Raw genomic sequence first — 20,074 nt, 5'->3', positions numbered from 1 at the left:
CAGAAAATGAAGGGTCCACGCCAGGAAACAGATGAATCTCTGAGACATGGTTCTGAGTGTCAAGAGTCCACACAAAAGTGTGCAGTCTATATGTTCTGTCTATCAAGTCTGGTTAGAGGCCCCTCCCCGGAGCATTCCCAGTGGGCAGAGGCGGATGGCAGCCAGCGCTGTGCCCTTGACACTCCGGGGCTTGAGTGCCCCCCCCACCAACATGCAGGATGTGCTGGCCTCCTTGTCCAGACAGGTGATTGTCCAAACAGGGGCAGGTGGCCTTGGCGGGGGTGGGGGGCATGTATTTTCATTTGTCCCGGTTAATAGGCCAGGTGAGTGCTTCCCTCCAGGAGAAGCTGCCAGATGCTTGCCAGGTGGCCCGACCGCTTACACTCACATTGGCACTCAGCTTCCGCTGCTGGGTCCTGCCCAGTGCGCATGCCCATCCGTTTGGGGGCTGAATCCCGAGGAGATGCTCCTGGCATTTCCCAAACGTATATGGTGACAGAAGATTTCACATTTCTGGTGGAGGAACCACACCAGCCTGGGAGGCCCTGCAGATAGGTGGAGATGAGTCCCCAGACACATGGGCACAGGGTTCTGATCCAGATTAGCTGGAAGTCCCATGTGCGGGCTGATCCCCACTTTGGGGAGCTCCCGGAGAAGCTGTCCTTGCAGCCGGCCCTGCCTGCATCCACCTGGCCTCATCTTACCTGCTGGAGAGGATCTGCAAGGCCATCGATGCCTCAGCAGGGTTCTGTTGGGTGGAGACTGGGCATGAATTCCTTGGATCACTTTTTTGTTTCCAAGTCAAAGTGTGAGAAGCAGAATTTAAATGATGGGTTATTGTTGGCTTCATTGCTCACGTTTTCATGTTCTTCCTTCTCTAATCCAAACAGAATCGAGATTTGAACTTATTTAGGAGATCTGAGCATAGACCCTGCTTGAAATTAGAAGCCATATCTAGACACCCCCCCCACCACCACCACACCTAACAGCACACTCATGGAAGACAAGGGACCTGGAGGGTGTCACATCCAGATGGAAGAGAGGTGGGAAGCTGCCCACGGACCCTGAGGATTGTGGAGGCCACCTGCAGGCAGGAGGGGATCTGGCCAGGCAGCTGTGTCCTGGGGTGGTCGGGGGTTGGGCTTTGGACAGTCGACCTCTCCCTGGGCTCCCACAGCTCCCCAGGTGGGCTCTGTGGCCCATGGGACTCCTGAGGCTCCGTGCAGCTGTACCTGCTTCTCTTGGGACACCTGCTCACGTAGTGTCCATGTGACATGCTGGACTGTGAGGGCACCCAGCAGAGAGACCACATGGGGCATAGAGACAGAGACTGAGACTGAGAGAGAGAAACAGAGACAGGGCCTGACCTGTGCACAGCAGGCTGTTCAGAGGCCACATTCCAGCCTCTGCAGCCCAAGTCTCGGCCACAGCGCTGATGGGCCCTGGGCTGGATCACTGAGGACTATGGTGGCTGCCCCTGCTGACCGGGGACGTTGCGTTGCATCTCAGGGGGCTGCTGGGGCCACTGCAAAGAGAATCATCTCGGACTGTTGGGGGTCCAAGGCCCTGTTGGAGCAAAGGGAGCAGACCCATCGCCCGGCCCTCCACCCTCAGGACACCCTCCCAACATCTAGAAGCTTCTCTGGGGAGGGCAAGGCTGGCGAGAGAGCCACAGGGATGTATGCTGCCTAGGGCAGCTGAGGTTGAACCACGGAACTAGACTTTGCTGGGCTCACCCACCACTGCATCCAAACCACGGAGATGCCCAGATGGAGGCTACGGCATGTGTTGTTTTGCACGATTCTGTGCTTGGTAAGCAGGTCCCCGCTGATTTCCCTGGGCCCCGGCAGGCCTGAGTGGGGTGCCAGGGGCTCCACACACGTAAGACTCGACTTCTGCCTGTTCGGCAGATTCCACGTGTAAGTGAGACCACGCAGCCTTTTCCTTGTGTGTCTGGCTTATTTCACTCAGCATAACGTCCTCCACATCTGCCTGTTCTTTTTTACAGCTGAGCAATATTCCTTCATAAAGGCATCACTCGCCGGATGGACACTGAACCTGTTTCCATGACGGGCCATTGTGAACAATGCTGCCATGAACGTGGGGGTGCGGAGATCTCTTCCAGACAGCGATTTCCTTCCCTTCGGGTAAATCCCCAGGACTGGAATTATGAACCATTGGGTGGTTCTATTTTTAACTTTTTGAGGACCCTTCATAGTGTTCTCCACAGTGACTACACCAGTTTTCATTCCCACCAGGAGGGTTCCTTCTTCTCCACATCCTCATCAATACTTGTTATTTGAAAATAATGATGATTTCAACAGTGCCCTCATTGCCAGTAAACAGCCAGGATGCTCCCAGGGAGCTGGGCAGTCTTTTGGGCTGGGAGGAAATAGCCAGAATGCCCTGAAATTCATTGAGTGTGGCGAGCCTCTCCTGGCCACCTACCTCCCCCTGCCCGAGCTGAACTGTTGGCTCGTAGGAATACTCGGCAGGAAGTTAGGGACAGGGGACGGAAAGGCAGACGGAAAGCGAGGAGAGACTCAGAAACAGGGAAGACGCTGGAGAGCAGGTGCTGTGTGGAGTAGGGAGGCCAAGCTGGAAACGGGTCCCTGCCACCTGGGCTGCTCTGAGCAGGTGGGTTCAAGAGGTGCTATCACCGTCCGTCGGGTGGAAGCGGTGACTTCCCAGCCACCGTGAACCTTTATGGGCAGAGGGGCCGTTAGCCGTGTTGGTGTGTCTCAGGAGGGCTAACCCTAACCTGATCCAGGCCCTGAAACTGCAGATTCTGCGACTGTTAGCAATGACTCGTGCCAACAGCCTTTTAGTGCCCGTGGGTGTTTCCTCTGTCCACACTCACAATAGCGATCCCGTGAGCGTCAGGTCTGACGGTCCCAAGCACGTAAAGGGACACGTGCTTCCCTTCCAAGTTTCCCTTCCAAGTTTCACCGGCTCTTCCATTTCTCTGCTTGTTTCACAGACACCAGGAGAAGGGAGGACGGGCGCGGAGCAGGGACACCGCTGAGGGCAGAGCAGCACCTGCCTGGAGGCCCCACAGCCACCCACAGCCACGTGGAAGAACCATCTTGTCACTCATGCAGACCTTCCCTCCAGGGAGGACATTACAGGACAACAAGTCAGAAGTTCCATTCTTGGGCTTTCTTCTGAGGTAAACCTCCAGCAATGTAGGATCTGCATCCAGAAAGATCCCGAGGGGAACTCTCCTCTTCATGTTCCAACTTGGATGAGAGCTCCCCTGGCTCCAGTCTTGTCGTGCAGCCTCTCAGGGCATCAGGGGCTCAGCCGCACCTGCTGCAGACGTGGGCTCCCCTTCTTGCGCCCTGGGAGGTGGTGCCCGGGGTTCTTCCCTGCTGGTGCACGGGGTCTCCCCAGGAGGGCTCGGCCTCATCTCTCCCCTGCAACTTGCAGTGTCCTGTGACAGGGCAAAGGGGGGCAAGATCTCCAATCCAGGGTCACCAAACAGCGCCCCGGGTGGGGGCACTCAATGCCGACAGAATCCAAAGGCAGAGATGTGAGTGGAAATGACACAAGAAAGTAATTCATTTCAGTAATGACAACACCAGGAAGACAAGAGACCAACATCTCAGAGACTATATCCCAGGAGCCGAAAATACATTCTGGCTTATGTCAGGAAAATGTAAGACAGAGGCCCCTGGCTGCGTGCAGGGGGGCAGGTGTGTACGTGAGGGGGGAAAGCGAGTACGTGCAGGGGGGCCAGCGGGTGTGTTCAGAGGGGCAGGGGGCAGGTGGGGGGTGCATGCAGGGACATGTGGGTGCGGAGAGAGGGGCAGTGGGGTAGGGCAGTGCATGAGGGAGGTAGGTGGGTGTGTGGGGGGGCCATGTGGGTGTGCGCCGGGAGGTGAAGGTGGTTGGGTGCATGTAAGTGGACAGGTGGGTGCGTGCAGGGGGAGTGAGGGTGGGGGGTGGGTGCAGGGGGGAAGATGGGTGCAGGAAGGGGGGCATCGGGGTGAGTGGATACATGTAGTGGGCACACGGGTGCGTGTAGAGGGGCTTGAAACAAGCACATTTACTATCTCATGGTGTCCGTGGGCAGGAGTCCGGGAGCAACTCAGCTGGGTCCCCTGAGACGAAGGTGTGGGCTGGGGCTGGGGTCCCATCCGAGGCCTCCCCCAAGGCAGGACCTGCCTCCTCACTCAGGCCTTAGGCTGCTCAGTTTCCATGTGGGTCAGACCCTCTCTGCATGGCCACGGGTTTCCTCAGGCCACCTGGGGGATGGGTCTGCTGGAGACACTGTGACACTCTTATGGGACATAATCGCATATGTGTTATCACCTCTGCTGTGTTCCCATGGATATCAGGAGGCAGAGATCCGGGCGCACCTTGAGGTCTATCTGCCACAATGTCCACAACACAGCTTCTAATTTTCAGAAGCGAGAGAATAGGAACACAGCAGAGATGGGTAGCTAATGACACGGATTCTACGCAATGGTGCTATTGCCAGGCAGGGGCTCCCAGGCCGGAGCCCATCCTCAGCACTCACCCCTCTCTCACCAGTGGAACATGAGTGGGTCCAGCAAGTGGCACTTCCAGTCCAGAGGGTTTAGAAGTGCTGTGACCTTCCCGTGGTCTCTGTCCCCATCTTCGGACTGAATTGGAGAGCCAGCAGGGGAGAGAGGTCTTGGGTCCATAATTCCTGCTTGGAGGAGAACCACCAGACACGTCGTGTCCTCCACAACGTCCTCCCTCTTGTGTTAGCTGTGCAGACTTTAGGATTTATTTAAGATAGCAGCTGGTGTTAGCTTAAATATGGTGATGCACAGTCCCATTTAAAAACTTCTGTGTGCATGTGTGGGGTGCATATAGGTGACAATATGGATTGTCCCGTCTCATCATCAGGGGGCAGAACCGCTAGCTGCCTCCTCCTGCCCAACCAGGTACTCCAAGGCTTACAGTCGTATAACGATCAACACATATGAGCTCTCCTGGTTTCTGGGGGTCAGCAATTTGGGAGCAGTTGGGTGGGTGTTTGGGGCTGTGGTCTCATCTGAAGGTGTGGCTGGGGCCGGAAGACTCCCTTCCCAGGCAATCCCTCACATGGCTGGTTCCTCTCCATACATGGCTCTCCACAGGACCGCTTGGGCATCTGCAGGGCATGGTGGCCGGCTGCTCTCGGAGACAGCCTGGCAGGGTTATTGTCTTTTATGACCCAGGCTTGGAGGTCACAGTCATGTCTACAAGATCCTATTGTGACACAGGTCACTGGGGCTCTGTGGGGGAGGAACAGCAGAGAGAGTGAGGACCAGATGGAGGGGAGGCTGGTACTCCTGTGTCCATCACTACCAACTTGCCACTATAAATAGGAGAGCTCGAGAGAGGGAGCTCTTATACCCCACACCCCAAATCCAAAGTGCACCCCAGCTCTGGTTGGCGGGTCCTCCCCAGAGATGCCTGTTGGGGTGATTATTCTGTCTCCACATATTAGTTTGGACGACTGGCCAGATCACTGTCCAGTTTCTCCCCAGCCCCCGAGGCAACCACCTCTCCTGGCCTCCAGAAGTAGGTGGAGGGCTGGGCTCCCGGTGGGGGTGGGGAGACATTTGACCAATGATACTGTGCCCCTAGCACTGGGAGCTGAAAGCTGGCATGGCTCTTCTCTGTGCTCTGTGGGTCAGCCCTGGAGAGTCTGAATTCTGTCTGCTGTCTCTAGTCATGGTCTTTGGCGAAGGGGGTGACATGGTATCATTCCAGACTGTGTTTCCTGCCAACAAGGAGGATCTAATGCCCTGAGACTCAAATTTTGAGTCTGTAAAATGGACAGGACAACACCCACCTCTCTGAGCTGTCATGGTGATAACATGAGGGATGGTGAGGATCTCTCTGCTGAGCCTGGGCTCCTGGCAGGATCCTGCTGTCTGTGGGAGGGGAACATGACCATCCATCAGTGGGCTGGGAGAAGAACTGAGAAGGCACAGGATGGCTTGTCACAATGCTGATGACACAGGTGGCCACTTGTAATTCGAATTCTGACCTGGAATCTTTGAATGGCACAAAGCCCTCTGTGAGGGTGGGCATGTTCATGTCATCATCACGACCATCGGCTGTGGGTGTGAACATACCTGGAGGGCTGTTAGCAAAGCTGGTGTCACAAAAGGGCCGTCACCCCCCAGGCTAACCTCCACCCCCCCCCCCCCCCCGCCCAGCACAGTGTGTGAGGGTGGAGTGGGTCACCTTCATGTTGGTCACACGATGTTCCATGCCTAGCAGTCCAGGACGGCAATGGTGAATCCTAAGACAGCCTGTCACAGCCAGGCCCTTTCCTTGCTCATGACGTAAGCGACCCTATCTAATCTTCATTATGGGGTGGCCTGGCTGGCCAGGGAACTCGCCCCTGGTGCCACAGCTGGCTGGTGGCATCCCTGAGCCCTGCAAGCCATGCCTGCGTAGTTGGGGTGAAGCACTTCTGCTATTTGGGAGACAGAACCTTTCTGTGGGGAGATACCACAAGGCTGGCTCTTCTAGAACTTTCCTGTTGCTAAGGTGACAAACTAGTGGTGATAACTCAGATGCCTGATAAGATGCTCAGGTTGGTTTCACTTCAGCGAAACCACTGGTATAAGATTAAAATTCTGATTTACTCTCTGTTAAAAGACAAAGTTTTCTTGGATTGTTGGTCTGCTTTTGGAAAAAAAAATAAAGTTTTTTTTTCTTCCTCTGTTGCCCAAAAAGATGGAAAGAACTATGATTTTAACCAAAAGAGCAGGACAGCACGCCCTTTTGAGTTGATTTGCTCAAGCCTTGGTTGAAATTGCCCCTCCTTTGATCCAAAGGCTGAGGAGATGATGGTAATGTCCCTGCTGCCGGCCTCCAAACGTGCCACATTTGTGTTGTTTCTGCAAGGCAGAGGAATGGATGCCTGTGCCATATGAGGGTTGGGTGACTAAGATATGAGAAGGGTTTTACCGGGATACATGGGGCCATTTTGCTACACTAAGCCCAGTATATGCCAACTTGTACCAATCTAGTGACTGTGAAATGGACCCCCACATGGCTGGAACATATTTACGTGGGCATTGCTGAAAAAAAGGCAGGGGAATAGCTGTCGACTTTGGCCCTTTTAGCCCCCCTTCAGTGGCCAATTTATCCTTGGGTGGGGGGCCAATGGTTTTCGCTAGCCTTTTAAAATAGATTTGTAAAGAGGAACGGTTTTATTATGATCGATACATAAATTACTATTGGGATAAATTAAATTAATGCATCCCTCAACAACCATGGGAGTTTTTCATGGTCACAGTCCGTACTCCCAAGGTCCCGCGGGCAGGAAACAGGAGTAGGAGAAATCAGGGAAGACCAGGTCAGCTCTCGGAAGTAGGGTCAAGCCTGGGTAAGAGCAACTACTCCCAGCAGCTCGAGAGACTGACAGGGCTTCTGGCTGCCGATCCCGTAGCCAGCCAAAGTGCGGGGTTAGAAGGTGAGGTTTCTCCTGGCCAGCTACAGGGATGCCTTTTTCTCTTTTTCCTATAGATGGGCAATTCCCTAACCAAGGCCAATACCCCTTTGGGATGCACTCTGAAAAACTGGGATGACTTTCATCCACAAACCCTGAAGAAGCAGCAACTCATTTTCTTTTTGCACCGAGGCTTGGCCCCAACGCAAATTGGAGGAGGAAACCTGGCCGCCAGAGGGAAACACCGATTGTAATGTCATCCTACGATTGGACTTGATCTGCAAATGTGAGGCGAAATGGGGAGAAGTCCCTATGTTCAGTGTTTTGAGGGCCTTAAGAGACAATCGAGGTAGATGTCAGGCCAACCCTTTCTGAAGTCCAGTCATCAGGAGGGTAAACAGCTAAGGGCCCTTTGCCGGTACCCAAAGCAGACCTAGAGAGGGAGGAAGCGATGGCTTTCACCTCAGCCTCCGCCTCGGGTCCTCCATCCATATACCCAGACCTCAAACGTGCACTTCTGCTCCCTGCTGCCCACCTCACCCAGGCCCTCCCCGTAGCGTGACAGGCGTGTTTCCCCTACAAGAAGCTGGAGCGCCGGAAGGAGAAACCCAGGGAGGCACCACCATAAGATTACAAGTACCTTTTTCGCTCTAAGATTTAAGACGGACGAAAGGATATCTAGATACATTTTCTGATGATCTGGATAAGTATATAAAGGCTTTTCAGAATATTAGGTAGGTTTTTTAATTGACCTGGAAAGATATAATGCTTTTGTTGAATCAGACTCTTAATGAGACAGAGAAATGTGGGGTTCTGGCAGCAGCTGAGAGATGTGGGGATGAGGAACTCCTTAACTAATTACGATGGGCCTGGAGGTCCTTCAGGGAACTCCCAGTTCCCTACTGGATTTCAGGCAGTTCCACCCCAAGATCCAAACTGAGACTATGTTAATCCCGCTGGGGGATTGGTATCGCTGCCATTTCCAAGCTTGTGTTTTGGAGAAATTAAGGTCTAAGGTTAAACCCTTAAATTATGCTAAGTTAGCCACTATTTTACAGACATAGGACAAGAGCCTGGTGGCCTTCCTGGAAAGGCCTCCCCGCTCTGAAGCTGAGAAGATTCTAAAGGACAAATCTGTCCGAAAGACAAAATTGGCCCCTGATATTCAAAGGAAGCTGCAAAAATTGGCTATTGGTCCGGAAGGGACCCTGGAGGAGCTTTTACAAGCTGCCAATTGGATATATGACTATCGAGATCAAGAGGAGAATCAGGAACAGGAAAGAAGGCTTAAAAAAAAATCTGGGGCACCTGGGTGGCTCAGTTGGTTGAGTGTCCGACTTCAGCTCAGGTCATGATCTCGCGGTTCGTGGGTTCGGGCCCTGAGTTGGGCTTTGTGCTGACAGCTCAGAGCCTGGAGCCTGCTTCGGATTCTGTCCCCCTCTCCCTCTCCCCTACTCACACTCTGTCTCTCTCTGTCTCTCTCTCTCTCAAATAAATAAATAAATAAATAATAAAAATAATTTAAAAAAAATGTAAGGCCTTAGTCTCAGCCTTACATACTATGTCGAACCAGACTTCCCAAGGTCCTGGCACCAAGTGCCATATCCGAGGCCATTCAGGGCACTGGAAACACCAGTGTTCTCAGAGGGGACAACCGAAGTCAAAACCCCGTGAGCCAGGCCGCTTGTGTGGAGACGGTCACTGGAGATCCGGATGCCCTCGGGGACCTCAGTCTGCAAGGGCTCAGATACCCAGTGTCCCTGAAGGGAACGGATCGGTCCTGGGGCTCATCACAGTGGCCCCCCTGAACCAACTGTCCACTGAAAACCCAGAGCCTCGGGTAACTCTGGAAAACAGAAGGAAAACCGCTCGAGTTCCTTCTTGAAACTCAGCTGCCTTTTCCATCCTTTCCCCAGCCGACCATCCAAATGCCGCGTAGCTATTAGAGGCGTCTCCAGAAAACTTATGACTAAATTTTTCTCTCAGCCCCTGGGGTGCATATGGGGAGACTTTTTTTTTTCCGCCCTCTTTTTTGATAAAGTCAGAGAGCCCCACTCCCTTGCTAGAAAGGGACATTATGACTGAATTAGGGACGACGGTGCTACTAGCTCCAGGACGGATAAATAATTGCCTGAACTTAGAGTAACCTGGATATTGGAGAGGTAAAGTTAAATACTCCTCGTGGAGTTTGTTCCTGTGGAAACTGGATGGCCAAAGGAAGATTCGAGGATCGAGAACCAAAAGCTAGTTAACTTGCTTAATTATTCTAACCAACAATATCACAATATCCAAATAAATATGGAAGAGAGAGGAAAACTTGTAGTTAAGTTTAAAAAAAAAAATGACCAGACATGTCAGGGACTTTTGGGATGGCTACAATGCATCTTTCCTTTCCATGGTGTGGTCTCCTCCCTAGGAGGCATTGCGTTTGGAATATTAATGCTTGTTAGTCTAATACTCTATGTATGTCATTTGCAGAAGCAGATGATATGCCAGAAAAATAAGACCTCCAAGAAAATTCTGCTAGCCCAAATGTTCCAAACACCCTCCCGTTATCTCGGACCTCTGGATCGACCTCGGAACCTGCCCTGACTGCCATACCCCGGTCATTGTCCCCTTTCAGCAGAAGGGAGTTAAGATCGATCGTTGTCCCAATTCCTAACGGCAGTTAGGAGTCATGTATTCCAAGTGGGGAATATGATAGGAAAAGATGAGATTTAGTAGGCAGAGAAGGAACGGTTAGGACCTGGGATCCCTGGGTGGAAAAACAACAACGACAACACATATTTTGGAAAAATGCTGGGAGCATCTGACCACAGCAAACCCCCTTGGGCGTAAGGTTCTTCTTAAGAAACAAATGTCTGTGCCTTATGTCCAAAATAACCTATTATTATTGGAAGATAAACCTGACTGTGAGGAAAGCCCACACTTCCTGAGCATGTTTGAGCAAGATCTCAAAAATAAAGGAAACATAAATAAAAATGGAATCAACTTAGAAAAGGAGGGATTGTGAGAACTAAGGGAGATGATTCATTTCCAGAAGTACCAACTAAAAGCTGGGCTATCTGGTTAACAGTAGTTTCCAGCCTATTGGAAATCTGCACGGACCTCCCCACTCCCACAGTGGGGTCCCAAACCCTTAGACACCTCACTTCCTAGTTCTCCCATCCTCCCGCCAGCCTCCGTTTGGGGGGTTCTTTTTCAAAGGCTTTGCAATGAGCACGCGCCACCGAACTGACGTCTCTGCGTCGCCCCAGGGAACGTCCACTTGTTCTAATCAGACTACCTTTTGCCTCCCGTGGGCGGGCACAGGGCACGTCGGCGTAAGGCTGTACCCTCTGTAGCACGCAGCCAATGAGGAAGCAGGGGAGGGACTTCAGCTAGGAGATAAATCGTCTGCTGTAACCGCTCGGAGTGCACCTGTCCGGCAGACGCCCGCTCTTGTAAGAACGTTGATCAGAGCCTCGCTTCACTGCAGCTCTCGGAGTCTCCGCGTCCCCGCTTAGATTGGGGCAGCGGGCTTGTGTCTCACACCTTTGGCTCCTGTCAACCACAAGTCCTTGAGATTCCAGCAATTCCATCCCTTTGGGCCGGGCAGAAGCTGCAAGTATGATCCTCACAAGAAAGACGGAAGAAAAACCCCACACACAGTTGCACTTTTTTATATAGAATTTGTACAATATATTTCTCTTCATTTGCATATTTTACCCACAACTCAACATCCTTTTTACAGGCTGAAATCACTCAGCTTGATATAATCAAAATTCTTTCTTTCAAACAAATAAGAAAAATTCAAAATCGTAAACCCGTAAGAAAACAAATTAAAAACAATGATGAAAATAAGTCACTCCTCCCCTTAGGAACAGTGTCTGTACAATATATAGGATTTGGGTCAGAATCTCTTTATAAATCAGGCACATGTTTCCACGACACCTTTTTTCCTGCCAGTTTTATCTCCTGCCTGGAAGTTCTGCCTCCAAGAAGGATCAAGGCAGGCTGGTCTCGGCGGTGTCCGTTCTTCCAGACACTGCGGGCCGGTGGGGCCCAGGGGCCCAGGTGGGTGGGGCGGGCTGAGCGGGGGAGAGCAGCGGCTGTGTGCGAAGCAGAACCCGGGTTCACTCCGTGCAAAGTCAGAGAGGCCAGAACGGCAAGGGCGGCGTGAGACAGCAGCGGTGCGGGGGCCGGCGTTTACCCACGGTCAGGCCTCCCAGCAGGATGGGGAACACGGTTGGCAGTGACCACCCCAGGAGGTGTGAACCCGCCCCGCCATCTGTCCTGCTTTGGTCAGTCGGTCTGGGGCACCAGGGCTGTGGGTGGCAGCGAGGCGAAGCGGCGAGCACACCGTCTCGTCCATCTTCCAGGCCCCCCTCTGCACTGAGACGGGCCTGGGCCTGGGTGGTAGGGAGCGTGGGGCCTTCTCTGAAAGCTGAGGACAGTTTCCTCCAAGCCGCAGTGCCCAGAGCTTGCATCCCGACACCACGGGGGACCAGACCGAGCCCGGGCCCCAGGCCTGACGTCACCAAGTTTCAGGACGGGCCCCTCGGTTTGCACCTCCTTTGAACTGTCCCCCACACGCTGGCTCAACGTGTAGCTTGGGGCTTGAGTGAGAATCCAATTCTGAGGCTGCATGAGGTTGCTGCCCCTCGGCCTCCTGACCAAGAAGGCAAAAGTGCTTCTGCAGGAAGACACTCGTGGGACCTGCACTCTCGGGCCCCTCCACCCCAGACCCCGCAGACCCTGCGAAGGGGGCTTGAGAGGCCACGGGAGCACTGACCTGCTCCCCTCGGCCTTCCCCGGGCCCCACGCAGCAGGCCGTGCTCAGGCCAGGATGCCCGCCCTGAAACGACAGCGGTCCCAAGCGCTCTCCACCGAGCCTTGCGCGCAGCCCAGGTACCCACCCCGCCCTCACGCGCCAAAGCATGGCTTTGGAAAGAGAATCGTCGGCACTTCAGGGCAAGACCGCAATCATAAAAAGAAAAATGGAAAACAGCATTCGCGAGACCTGGCGCACTCACAGCCAGACAAATGACAGCCGAAGAAGCAGGTGGGGCCCTGGGGCGGACACGTTGGGCTGCCCATGACCACGGAGAAGAAATAAAATCATGTGTCTTTTGTTTATTTGGTTTTTTGTCTTTTTTTGTTTTGTTTTGTTTTTACTTCTAAAATAAGATCTCATCTGATAACACTTCAAGTATTTAAGTACAGAAGCTAAAGAGAATTCCTCGACTTGTTGCTTCCACAAACAGTGTGTCCCCTGCGTGACCGTTCTGCCGGGCCTCCCGTGGGGCCTTTCAAGGGAGTCATGTTGTTCTGCTCTAAAAATGTGAGGTGGAAACTGGAATAAGTTGAAACAACTCAACGCAGATGCGCTAGGACCGGTGCATGAGCGATGCACGTGGGAGGCCCGCTGGCCGTTTCCAAGGGCACTTGTTGTCACCGATGACTTCTGCGGGGCAGCTGCGTGGGTGCTCGGGGGCCAGGTGGCAGCCAGGACGAGCTCTCATCAGCTTTGGTTTGGACCATCCAGTCTCAAGAAGCAAGAGCAAAGGGAGAGCTCCCCGGCCAGGCCCCCGCTGCCGGAGGTCTTGCTGAGGGACGCAGCTCCGGGCAGACGCCGCGTTCAGCCGCTGGCTCCGGCTTGACGGAGACAGAACCCTTTCCAGGCTGGTCTCTGAACAACCTTCTCAAGGGCCCCTGCCTGCCCTCCCAAATAATTCTGAGTTATTCATACTCATTCTCATATGCTATGGTGTGTGCAGGTGTCTAGCTTGTGACGTGGCAAGTTCTTGGAGGCATGACTACTTGGCATTCTACTCGGAGCAAAGGGGGAGCTCAAGGGGGGCCGGACGCTACAGCATGGGCATTTCCCTGAATGAGTTTAGACGTCTGCTCTAAAACCCGTGTGGACACATCAGCTAGGTCCATGCATACCATACCAAGGGCTAACACTTGACATTCCAGAGGCGGGTTGCCTTGTTTGGGTAGTTGATGGCCAGGCTGATAGCAGCGATGTTCTGTAGAGCCTGTGGAGGGAGAAAGGGTCACTGCCAATGTTGAGAACCATTCAACTGCTCACTCGTTATGTGTGGACTGAACAAGAGCTTCTGCTGAGCACTGGGGGTGGGGCTGGGGCAAGGGAGACACAAGCAAATGTGGTTCCCCTCACCCGGAGCACCAGTCTAGAGGAGAGAGAGAAAAAGTCTCTCAACCACACGGAAGCTCCAAACATAGGGTAGAAAGAGCATCACTGCCCTGTAAGAGGGGCGGGTGCAATGCTTGGTGGGCTCAGTTGACCCGGAGGATGCTGCCCACGGGGTGTCTGGGCAAGCTCTTTAGGGAAAGGGAGGAGCACAAAGGTGCGGAAGGGAAGAAACAGACAGCCAGCGCTGGGCCACAGTGTAGGAAGGGTCCTTGCTGGGAAGGAGGACGCCCTAGAGCCAGGCCGAGGCCGTGGTGCGGGCTCTGTGCAGCAGGAGCAGAAGGCGGCTGGGGGAGGACGAGGCAGAGCCCTGGTCCAGCACGGTGGATGGGCTGTGGGGAGGGTCAGGACGAGGGTGACACTGGGCACAGGGGCAGGTGAGAAGGAAGAGCCCACAGGAATCTATGGAGCGCTCGGTGCCATATGGTCAAATCTCAAATTTTCGCTGCGTGTCACAAAAGCAGGGGTACTGGGGGCGGTGGGGGCAGGCACCTGTTAGGAGGGGAGGGAGGTTCTACTGTGCCTCCGGGTCTCAGGAGAATTTGTACAGACGCCCCAAGTGGATGGGGACTTCCTGCTTCTCCGCAGGCAGGACCCTTTCCTGTGAGAGGACCGTGTGCTCACCGAGCAGACTTGCAGAACAGAGCGCAGGGCTCCAGCTGGACAGCCACTCAAGCGTGACCCTGGGCAAACCTCCCCCTTCTCTAGGCCTTAGTGTCCCCCTGTGTCCACTGTAGGGTTGGACCACATCCTCTGTGATATTCAAGGGTCTGCGGGTCTAAGGTTCTCAACATGCGGCCTGCGCCTGGGGGTTCCCGAGACCCTTTCCGGGCTCCGCGTGGTGATGCTAAGACATTGTGCCTTTGCCACCCTCACGCTCTGGAGCATGTGGGGAGTTTCCCAGAGGCCGGTGCAGGACAGCACAGCTGCAGCAGCAGGACGCAGGTCTGGCGGGCGTGGACGACAGCCGCCTCCTCAAGGATGGTTTTGTTTGGGAACATACAGCTGTTTTGCAGAGAATGTGTTACTCATGTTAACACGGAGTAAGTTTACTATTTCTTAAAGTGATAATTAAGTGCTTAAGTGTTTTAATTTCTAAGTTTAAAACCTAATCTCTAATGGTATGTATCGATATGTGCAACACACAAATGAAAGCTTTTTGGGACCCTCAATAACTGAAAAGTGGAAAGGCGTCCTGGGACCAAACTGTCAGGGGTTCTCCTACCAGGGAAAAAACTGAAATCTAACTCTATGGAAACTTCAGGCAAACTGTCAATTTAAGGCATTGGTTGTTTTGGTTTCAAAGACAAATTCTTGCTAGCGTGTTCCAAGCCCACGGTTGGATATGAAGGACACCGAGTAAGGGGCTCAGCTCCCTCCTCGGACACTGGAAGGATGCAATGGGGTTGGGACAGAGCCCCGGGTGAACCCCAGGGGGGTTCCGTCCATGGCAATGGGGCCATCTGGCCACGGGGAGGCATACCTGTGCCGCGCAGCGGAGAAGGTGGTCGTCGGTGGTTAAGGCCAGCAGGTACTCCTGCAGCAACCCCAGCTCCTGCGGAGAGAGCATGGCTGTGGCTGGAGGGGACCGCCACCCAGGGGACACCCTCCCACCACCACGGAGTCCCGCATGGGTGATCGCTCCTGGTTCCGCGGGCACCTCACGGCACTACCTCACTCGAGAGCCATGGGAGGAGCTGGACCGGGAGCAGCCAGGTGCCCAGTTCTGGAAGGGGGGGGGAGCGGGGGCGGGGAGCCCTCTGCCCCGACTCATCCATAGGGTGCTCCGGTCGGTTTCCTCATGTAGAAAATGAGGGGTAAGCTAAAGAACTGGGAAAGACCTTCTCATCTCACATGTTCAATGAGCCTACTACGCTCGTGGGAAGAAGGAGAAGGAAGAAGGAAGAAGCCGTCCATTTTATTTTCCAGAACTCACTACTGTCAAGCACTGACCCGGGGCAGTTTTTCCCCTGTGGCTTTAGGCCTGACAAAACAGCATTCCGGGGGGGGCCGGACGGAGGTGAGGATGCGTACTTCAGGCCACGCCTGCCCCCTGCGCAGGTCTGCCGCGACCCAGACGACACCCCAGGGCTCGGCCCTCAGCCCGGGCAGCGGGGGCGCTCCAGCAGGGCCCTCACCGCTCACCTGGGCGCGGTTCTCAGTGACAAGGAAGAGCTCCGTGAGGGCGCGGTGCAGGGGGAGGAGGATGCCAGGCTGTGTCACGTCCTCGAACAGGCTGTACTCCATGTGCGTGAAGAGCTGCCACAGGGGCTTTAGCAGCGTCAGATCACAGAGGTCGCTGCGGGAGGGGGTGAGACGTGAGACAGACGCCAGCTGACAGACTCCCCCCCACACCCAGTAAAGTCATCACTGTCCCCCCAGATGGCCAAAAATATCCACCAGTGGCAACTAGGGAAAGGGGCAGAACCTAAACTTCAGAACAGGACTCCAAGGACGCAGGAGACCCCGAAGCCCAGGCCTGTAAATCAGCGGCATGCCTCTAAACGGTTGTTAGGAAGAACCTCGTGGAAAAATCTCGAGACAAATGTTACGTGGAAAAAAGGAGGCATAAAGCTGCAGATATGGTATCGTGTAACTGTATTATACACAACAGTGAACAAATATATCAAAAATGTTATCAGTTGTTGTCTCTGTCTGTTTTCTAGATTTTCTGCAACACTTGTTGCTTTAACAATCAAGAAAAAAAGAGGCAGTTAAAAGGCAATGAAAGCCACTATAATAATCTTACGCTCACGAAACACAAGAAATATGGTTGTGAGGTCGCTCGGGCCAGAACCCTTTCCTAGTAGAGCAGAATCCTTTTCCACTGGATAGGCCTCCGTGGAGACTCACTGCGTGTTTCACTCTGAGGGAGGACGTGCTGTGTTTCTAGTTCAACGTCCTTATGAGAAGAAAAGTCAGGAAATGATATTCTGAGCCTTACGACATGACTTTATATACTTATAATCCTAAATTTTGCTTTTTCTCTTTCACGTATGACTGTACGAAGTATTCTGCACATTTACTCTTGGAGCCCGTCATTTTCTCCCAGGAGAGCGAGTCTTCCCAGAGCACCAGGAAAACTCGGCTGGATTTAAAGAGACAGCTCTACAGCTGAGCTTTCAGGAAAGCGCTCCTACGTGGCTCGTCCGTGGCTCATCCGGCCACTGGCAGCCACCCCTCCCCTGGGGCTGCCTTCCCCCTCTGCCCGGCCTGTCTGGACTGAGGAAGGTCGGCAAACCGCACAGGCACATCACGTGCAGCAGGGAAGGACCCGCCCGTCTGAAGACAGTTTCATGCCCATCCCTCAACCACCACGTGGTTCTCACTGCAGGCTGCTCTCAACGGGACAGAATGCAGCCCCTGTGGGCTAAGGGGCCTTTGTCGCACACGAGGACACGGCGCTAACGGCAATCACGCTGGCTTTCTCTCTACCTGCCTGCGCGCAGACGGGCTCAACGTGCCACCCTTTTCTCTCCCCGACTCGGACAGCCCTTTGTTTTTTCAGTAACAGCTCCATATTACACCAGAAGATGGCGAGCTATCTTGAATATCATCTCCCCGCTCTGGCGGCATCCTGTGTCTGTGTGCCTGGAAACTGCTAGAGAGGCGCACCGACACCGTGCGCGTGAGGGACACATCGCCAACACCTGCCCTCTGAGGTGAGGAACAAGACAGCGGGTCTTTAACCTCCACTTCTACTCAGTACTCTGGGGAGGTCACGGCTAGCGCAAAAAGGAAAAAAAAAATGTCTAAGGACCGAGAGGAGGAACGAAACCCGGTTCTCTGTGGATAACGTGACTGTGCTCTGAATAGCGACACGTGAGCTCTCCAAGTTAAGCAACAGAGCACTGTCACTGGATACAAGGAAAATACACAAAAGTGAATTATATATGAGCAGAAACAATGAAGAATAAGAATTCTACAACACCAATTACAGTATCATCAAAAACATTAGATAAATCTAATTTAATGGAAATCCTCTACATAGAAACATCACTCAGACCTGAGCACTGGAGGATCGCAGAGAAGAGGAATCAACGTAGACGGTTCGGTGCTCTGAAGTCCACCCAAACCCCGTCAGGTGAGACGGGGTATGTGCATATGTGTGTGAACAGAAAATACACGAGCGGATAAGGAACACGACAAGGTACTGGAATTTCTAGCCAGAGCAGTTAGGCAAGAAGACGAAATAAAAGGCGTCTACACTGGAAAAGAAGACAGAAATGTCTCTGTTTGCAGATGACATTCTCTACAGAAAACACCAAAGACGCCACAGAAAAACCGTTAGAACTCATAAATCCAGTGAAATCGTAGGGCACAAAATCAATATAGAAAAACCAGCTGCCTCTCCTCTTTTTTTAAAACTAGGCTTCACACCCAGCGTGGAGTCCAGCGTGGGGCTGGAACTCATGACCCTGAGATCATGACCAGAGCTCAGATCAAGAGTCGGACACTCAACTGACTGAGCCACCCAGGAGCCCCACCTGCATTTCTATATGCTTAATGACGAGCTATCAGAAAGAGAAACTAAACAAGTAATCCCATTTACAACAGGATAAAACAGTAAAATACTCAGACATACATTTTCACAAAGGAGATCAACAATCTGTACGCTGAAAACTATAAAACACCGATGAAAAAAACTGAAGACGCAACCAAGTGGAAAGGCTGTTCCGCGTTCAAGGACCAGAAGGATACTGTTAAAATACGGCCGGAAGCAATATACAGATTCCATGTAGCCCCTATCAAAATCCCAATGGCATTTTCACAGAAATAGGAAAAACAAATCCTAAAATCCACAAGGAACTACAAAAGACCCCAAATAACCAAGTCGGTCTTGAGAAAGAACAAAACTAGAAGCCTCTCACATCCCAATTCCCACCTGCAATACAGAGCTGTGGCGATCAACACAGTATGGTATTGGAATAAAAGAAGACACAAAGATCGATGAACAGAACAGAGAGCCGAGAAATAAACCCACACGTAGACACCCAATTAATTGACAAAGACGCCAAGAATATGCAACGAGGAAAGGACAGTCAGTCACCTCAACAAATGTGTCGGGAAAACCTGGCACAAGCCGCATGCAAAAGCATGAGACTGTATCCCTCTCTCACACTATGCACAAAAATTAACTCAAAATAGATTAAAGACTTGAATGTAAGACTACCAACTATAAAACTCCTACAAGAACACATACAGGTAAACTCCTTGCCATTGGAGTGGACACCAAAAGCAAGAATAAACGAGTGGAAGGAACGACATCAAAACAAAAGGCTTCTGCACGGTAAAGAGGACCATCAACAAATGAAAAGGCATCCACGGAATGGGGGAAAACAGTGGTAAATCACACATCCGGTAAGGACTTAATACCCAGAATATACAATGAACTCATGCAGCTCCATTTCAGAAAACCCCACATAACCCAACTAAAAATGGTCAAAGGACCTGAACAGATATTTTCCCAAAGAAGACATCCATACGGCTAACATGAAAAGATGCTCAACATCACTGAGCATCGGGGAATTCAAGTCAAGACCACACTGTCACCTCACATGCGTTAGGGTGGCTAGTATCCAAAAGACGGGAGGTAGCAGGTGCCAGCGAGGATGTGGAGAAAGGGGAGCCCTCGTGCACTGCTGGTGGGAACGCAAACTGGTGCAGCCACTGTGGACACAGTATGGAGCTTTCTCGAGTAATTCAAAACAGAACCACAGTATGATCCAGTAATCCTACTACTGGGTTTATATCCAAAGGAAATGCAGTTGTTACCTCAGAACAATACCTGCACTCGAATGTTCATTGCACCGTTATTCACAACGGTCAAGGCATGGAAACAAGCTAAGTGTCCTATCGGTGGAGGAGTGGAGAAAGCAAATGTGGGGCATATATACGCAGCGGAGTATGTGCCAGAAGGAAAGTCATGAGAAAGAAGGAAGACCTGGAGGGCGTTGTGCCGAGTGAAATAAGCCAGAGAAAGACAAACCCTGGATGACCTCACTCGCACGTGGAACCCAAAACCACACAAAGAAAGTCAAACTCATAGACACAGAGGTACTTGCTGGAGGCCGTGGGTGTGGGAAACAGAGAGGCTGGTCAAAGGGACAAGCTTTCAGCTGTAAGACAAGTAAGGTCTGAGGATCTAATGAATGACACGGTGACTACAGGTGATGACGGCGTACCATACTGGATCGTAGAGAGGCGCGCGTAACTGCTGTCACACACAACAGAGGTAACGTGAGGCGCTGGGTGTGTTAAGTAACTTGATGGGGGCCCTTGTACAACGCGGACACACAAGAAATCCCCTCTAGCCTGTAAATATGTTACAACTTTGTCAATTACACCTCACCGAAGCTGGGAAAAAAAGAGAAACAAACCAATTCTAAGATGTATACAGATATGCAGAGTCAGAGATAGACAAGACGGCCTGGAAGCTGAAGAGCAAA

The 20,074-nt window shown here is 52.5% G+C and overlaps 1 protein-coding gene and 2 long non-coding RNA genes across 8 annotated transcripts in view; 1 reads left to right on the top strand and 2 right to left on the bottom strand.

Moving 5' to 3' along the window:
• Window positions 1–260: 260 nt before the first annotated feature.
• LOC109246063 (uncharacterized) lies at window positions 261–6,055 on the bottom strand. Of its 5 annotated transcripts, XR_008418687.1 has the most exons (7): window positions 5,813–6,055; window positions 4,933–5,249; window positions 4,534–4,675; window positions 1,368–1,525; window positions 705–877; window positions 385–545; window positions 261–335 (listed from the first exon to the last, which is right to left on the bottom strand). It is a non-coding gene; the product is annotated as an uncharacterized LOC109246063 (long non-coding RNA). The 5 variants fall into 5 exon arrangements; XR_002071200.2 differs by having other exon boundaries at window positions 276–545; XR_002071202.2 differs by lacking the exon at window positions 4,534–4,675 and having other exon boundaries at window positions 276–545.
• On the top strand, window positions 827–3,685 carry LOC128774210 (uncharacterized). Its single transcript, XR_008418690.1, has 3 exons — window positions 827–1,043; window positions 2,009–2,147; window positions 2,981–3,685. It is a non-coding gene; the product is annotated as an uncharacterized LOC128774210 (long non-coding RNA).
• Window positions 6,056–11,072: 5,017 nt separating the features above from the next.
• Window positions 11,073–20,074, bottom strand: part of ZZEF1 (zinc finger ZZ-type and EF-hand domain containing 1) — a 102,462-nt gene continuing 93,460 nt past the window's right edge. For both annotated transcript variants that reach the window (XM_053892249.1, XM_053892250.1), the window contains exons 53-55: window positions 15,771–15,924; window positions 15,109–15,180; window positions 11,073–13,449 (exon numbers count right to left, since the gene is read on the bottom strand). In XM_053892249.1, coding sequence (XP_053748224.1) covers window positions 13,369–13,449; window positions 15,109–15,180; window positions 15,771–15,924 — 307 coding nt within the window. In that variant the 3' untranslated portion in view covers window positions 11,073–13,368. The remainder of the gene's footprint in view (window positions 13,450–15,108; window positions 15,181–15,770; window positions 15,925–20,074) is intronic.

Source organism: Panthera pardus, unplaced genomic scaffold (genome assembly GCF_024362965.1).
Source record: "Panthera pardus isolate Hobbes unplaced genomic scaffold, ASM2436296v1 HiC_scaffold_3, whole genome shotgun sequence".
Lineage (NCBI taxonomy): Eukaryota > Metazoa > Chordata > Mammalia > Carnivora > Felidae > Panthera > Panthera pardus.
The sequence above is the reverse complement of the archived record's forward strand: the minus strand, read 5'-3'. Positions and strand labels throughout refer to the sequence as shown.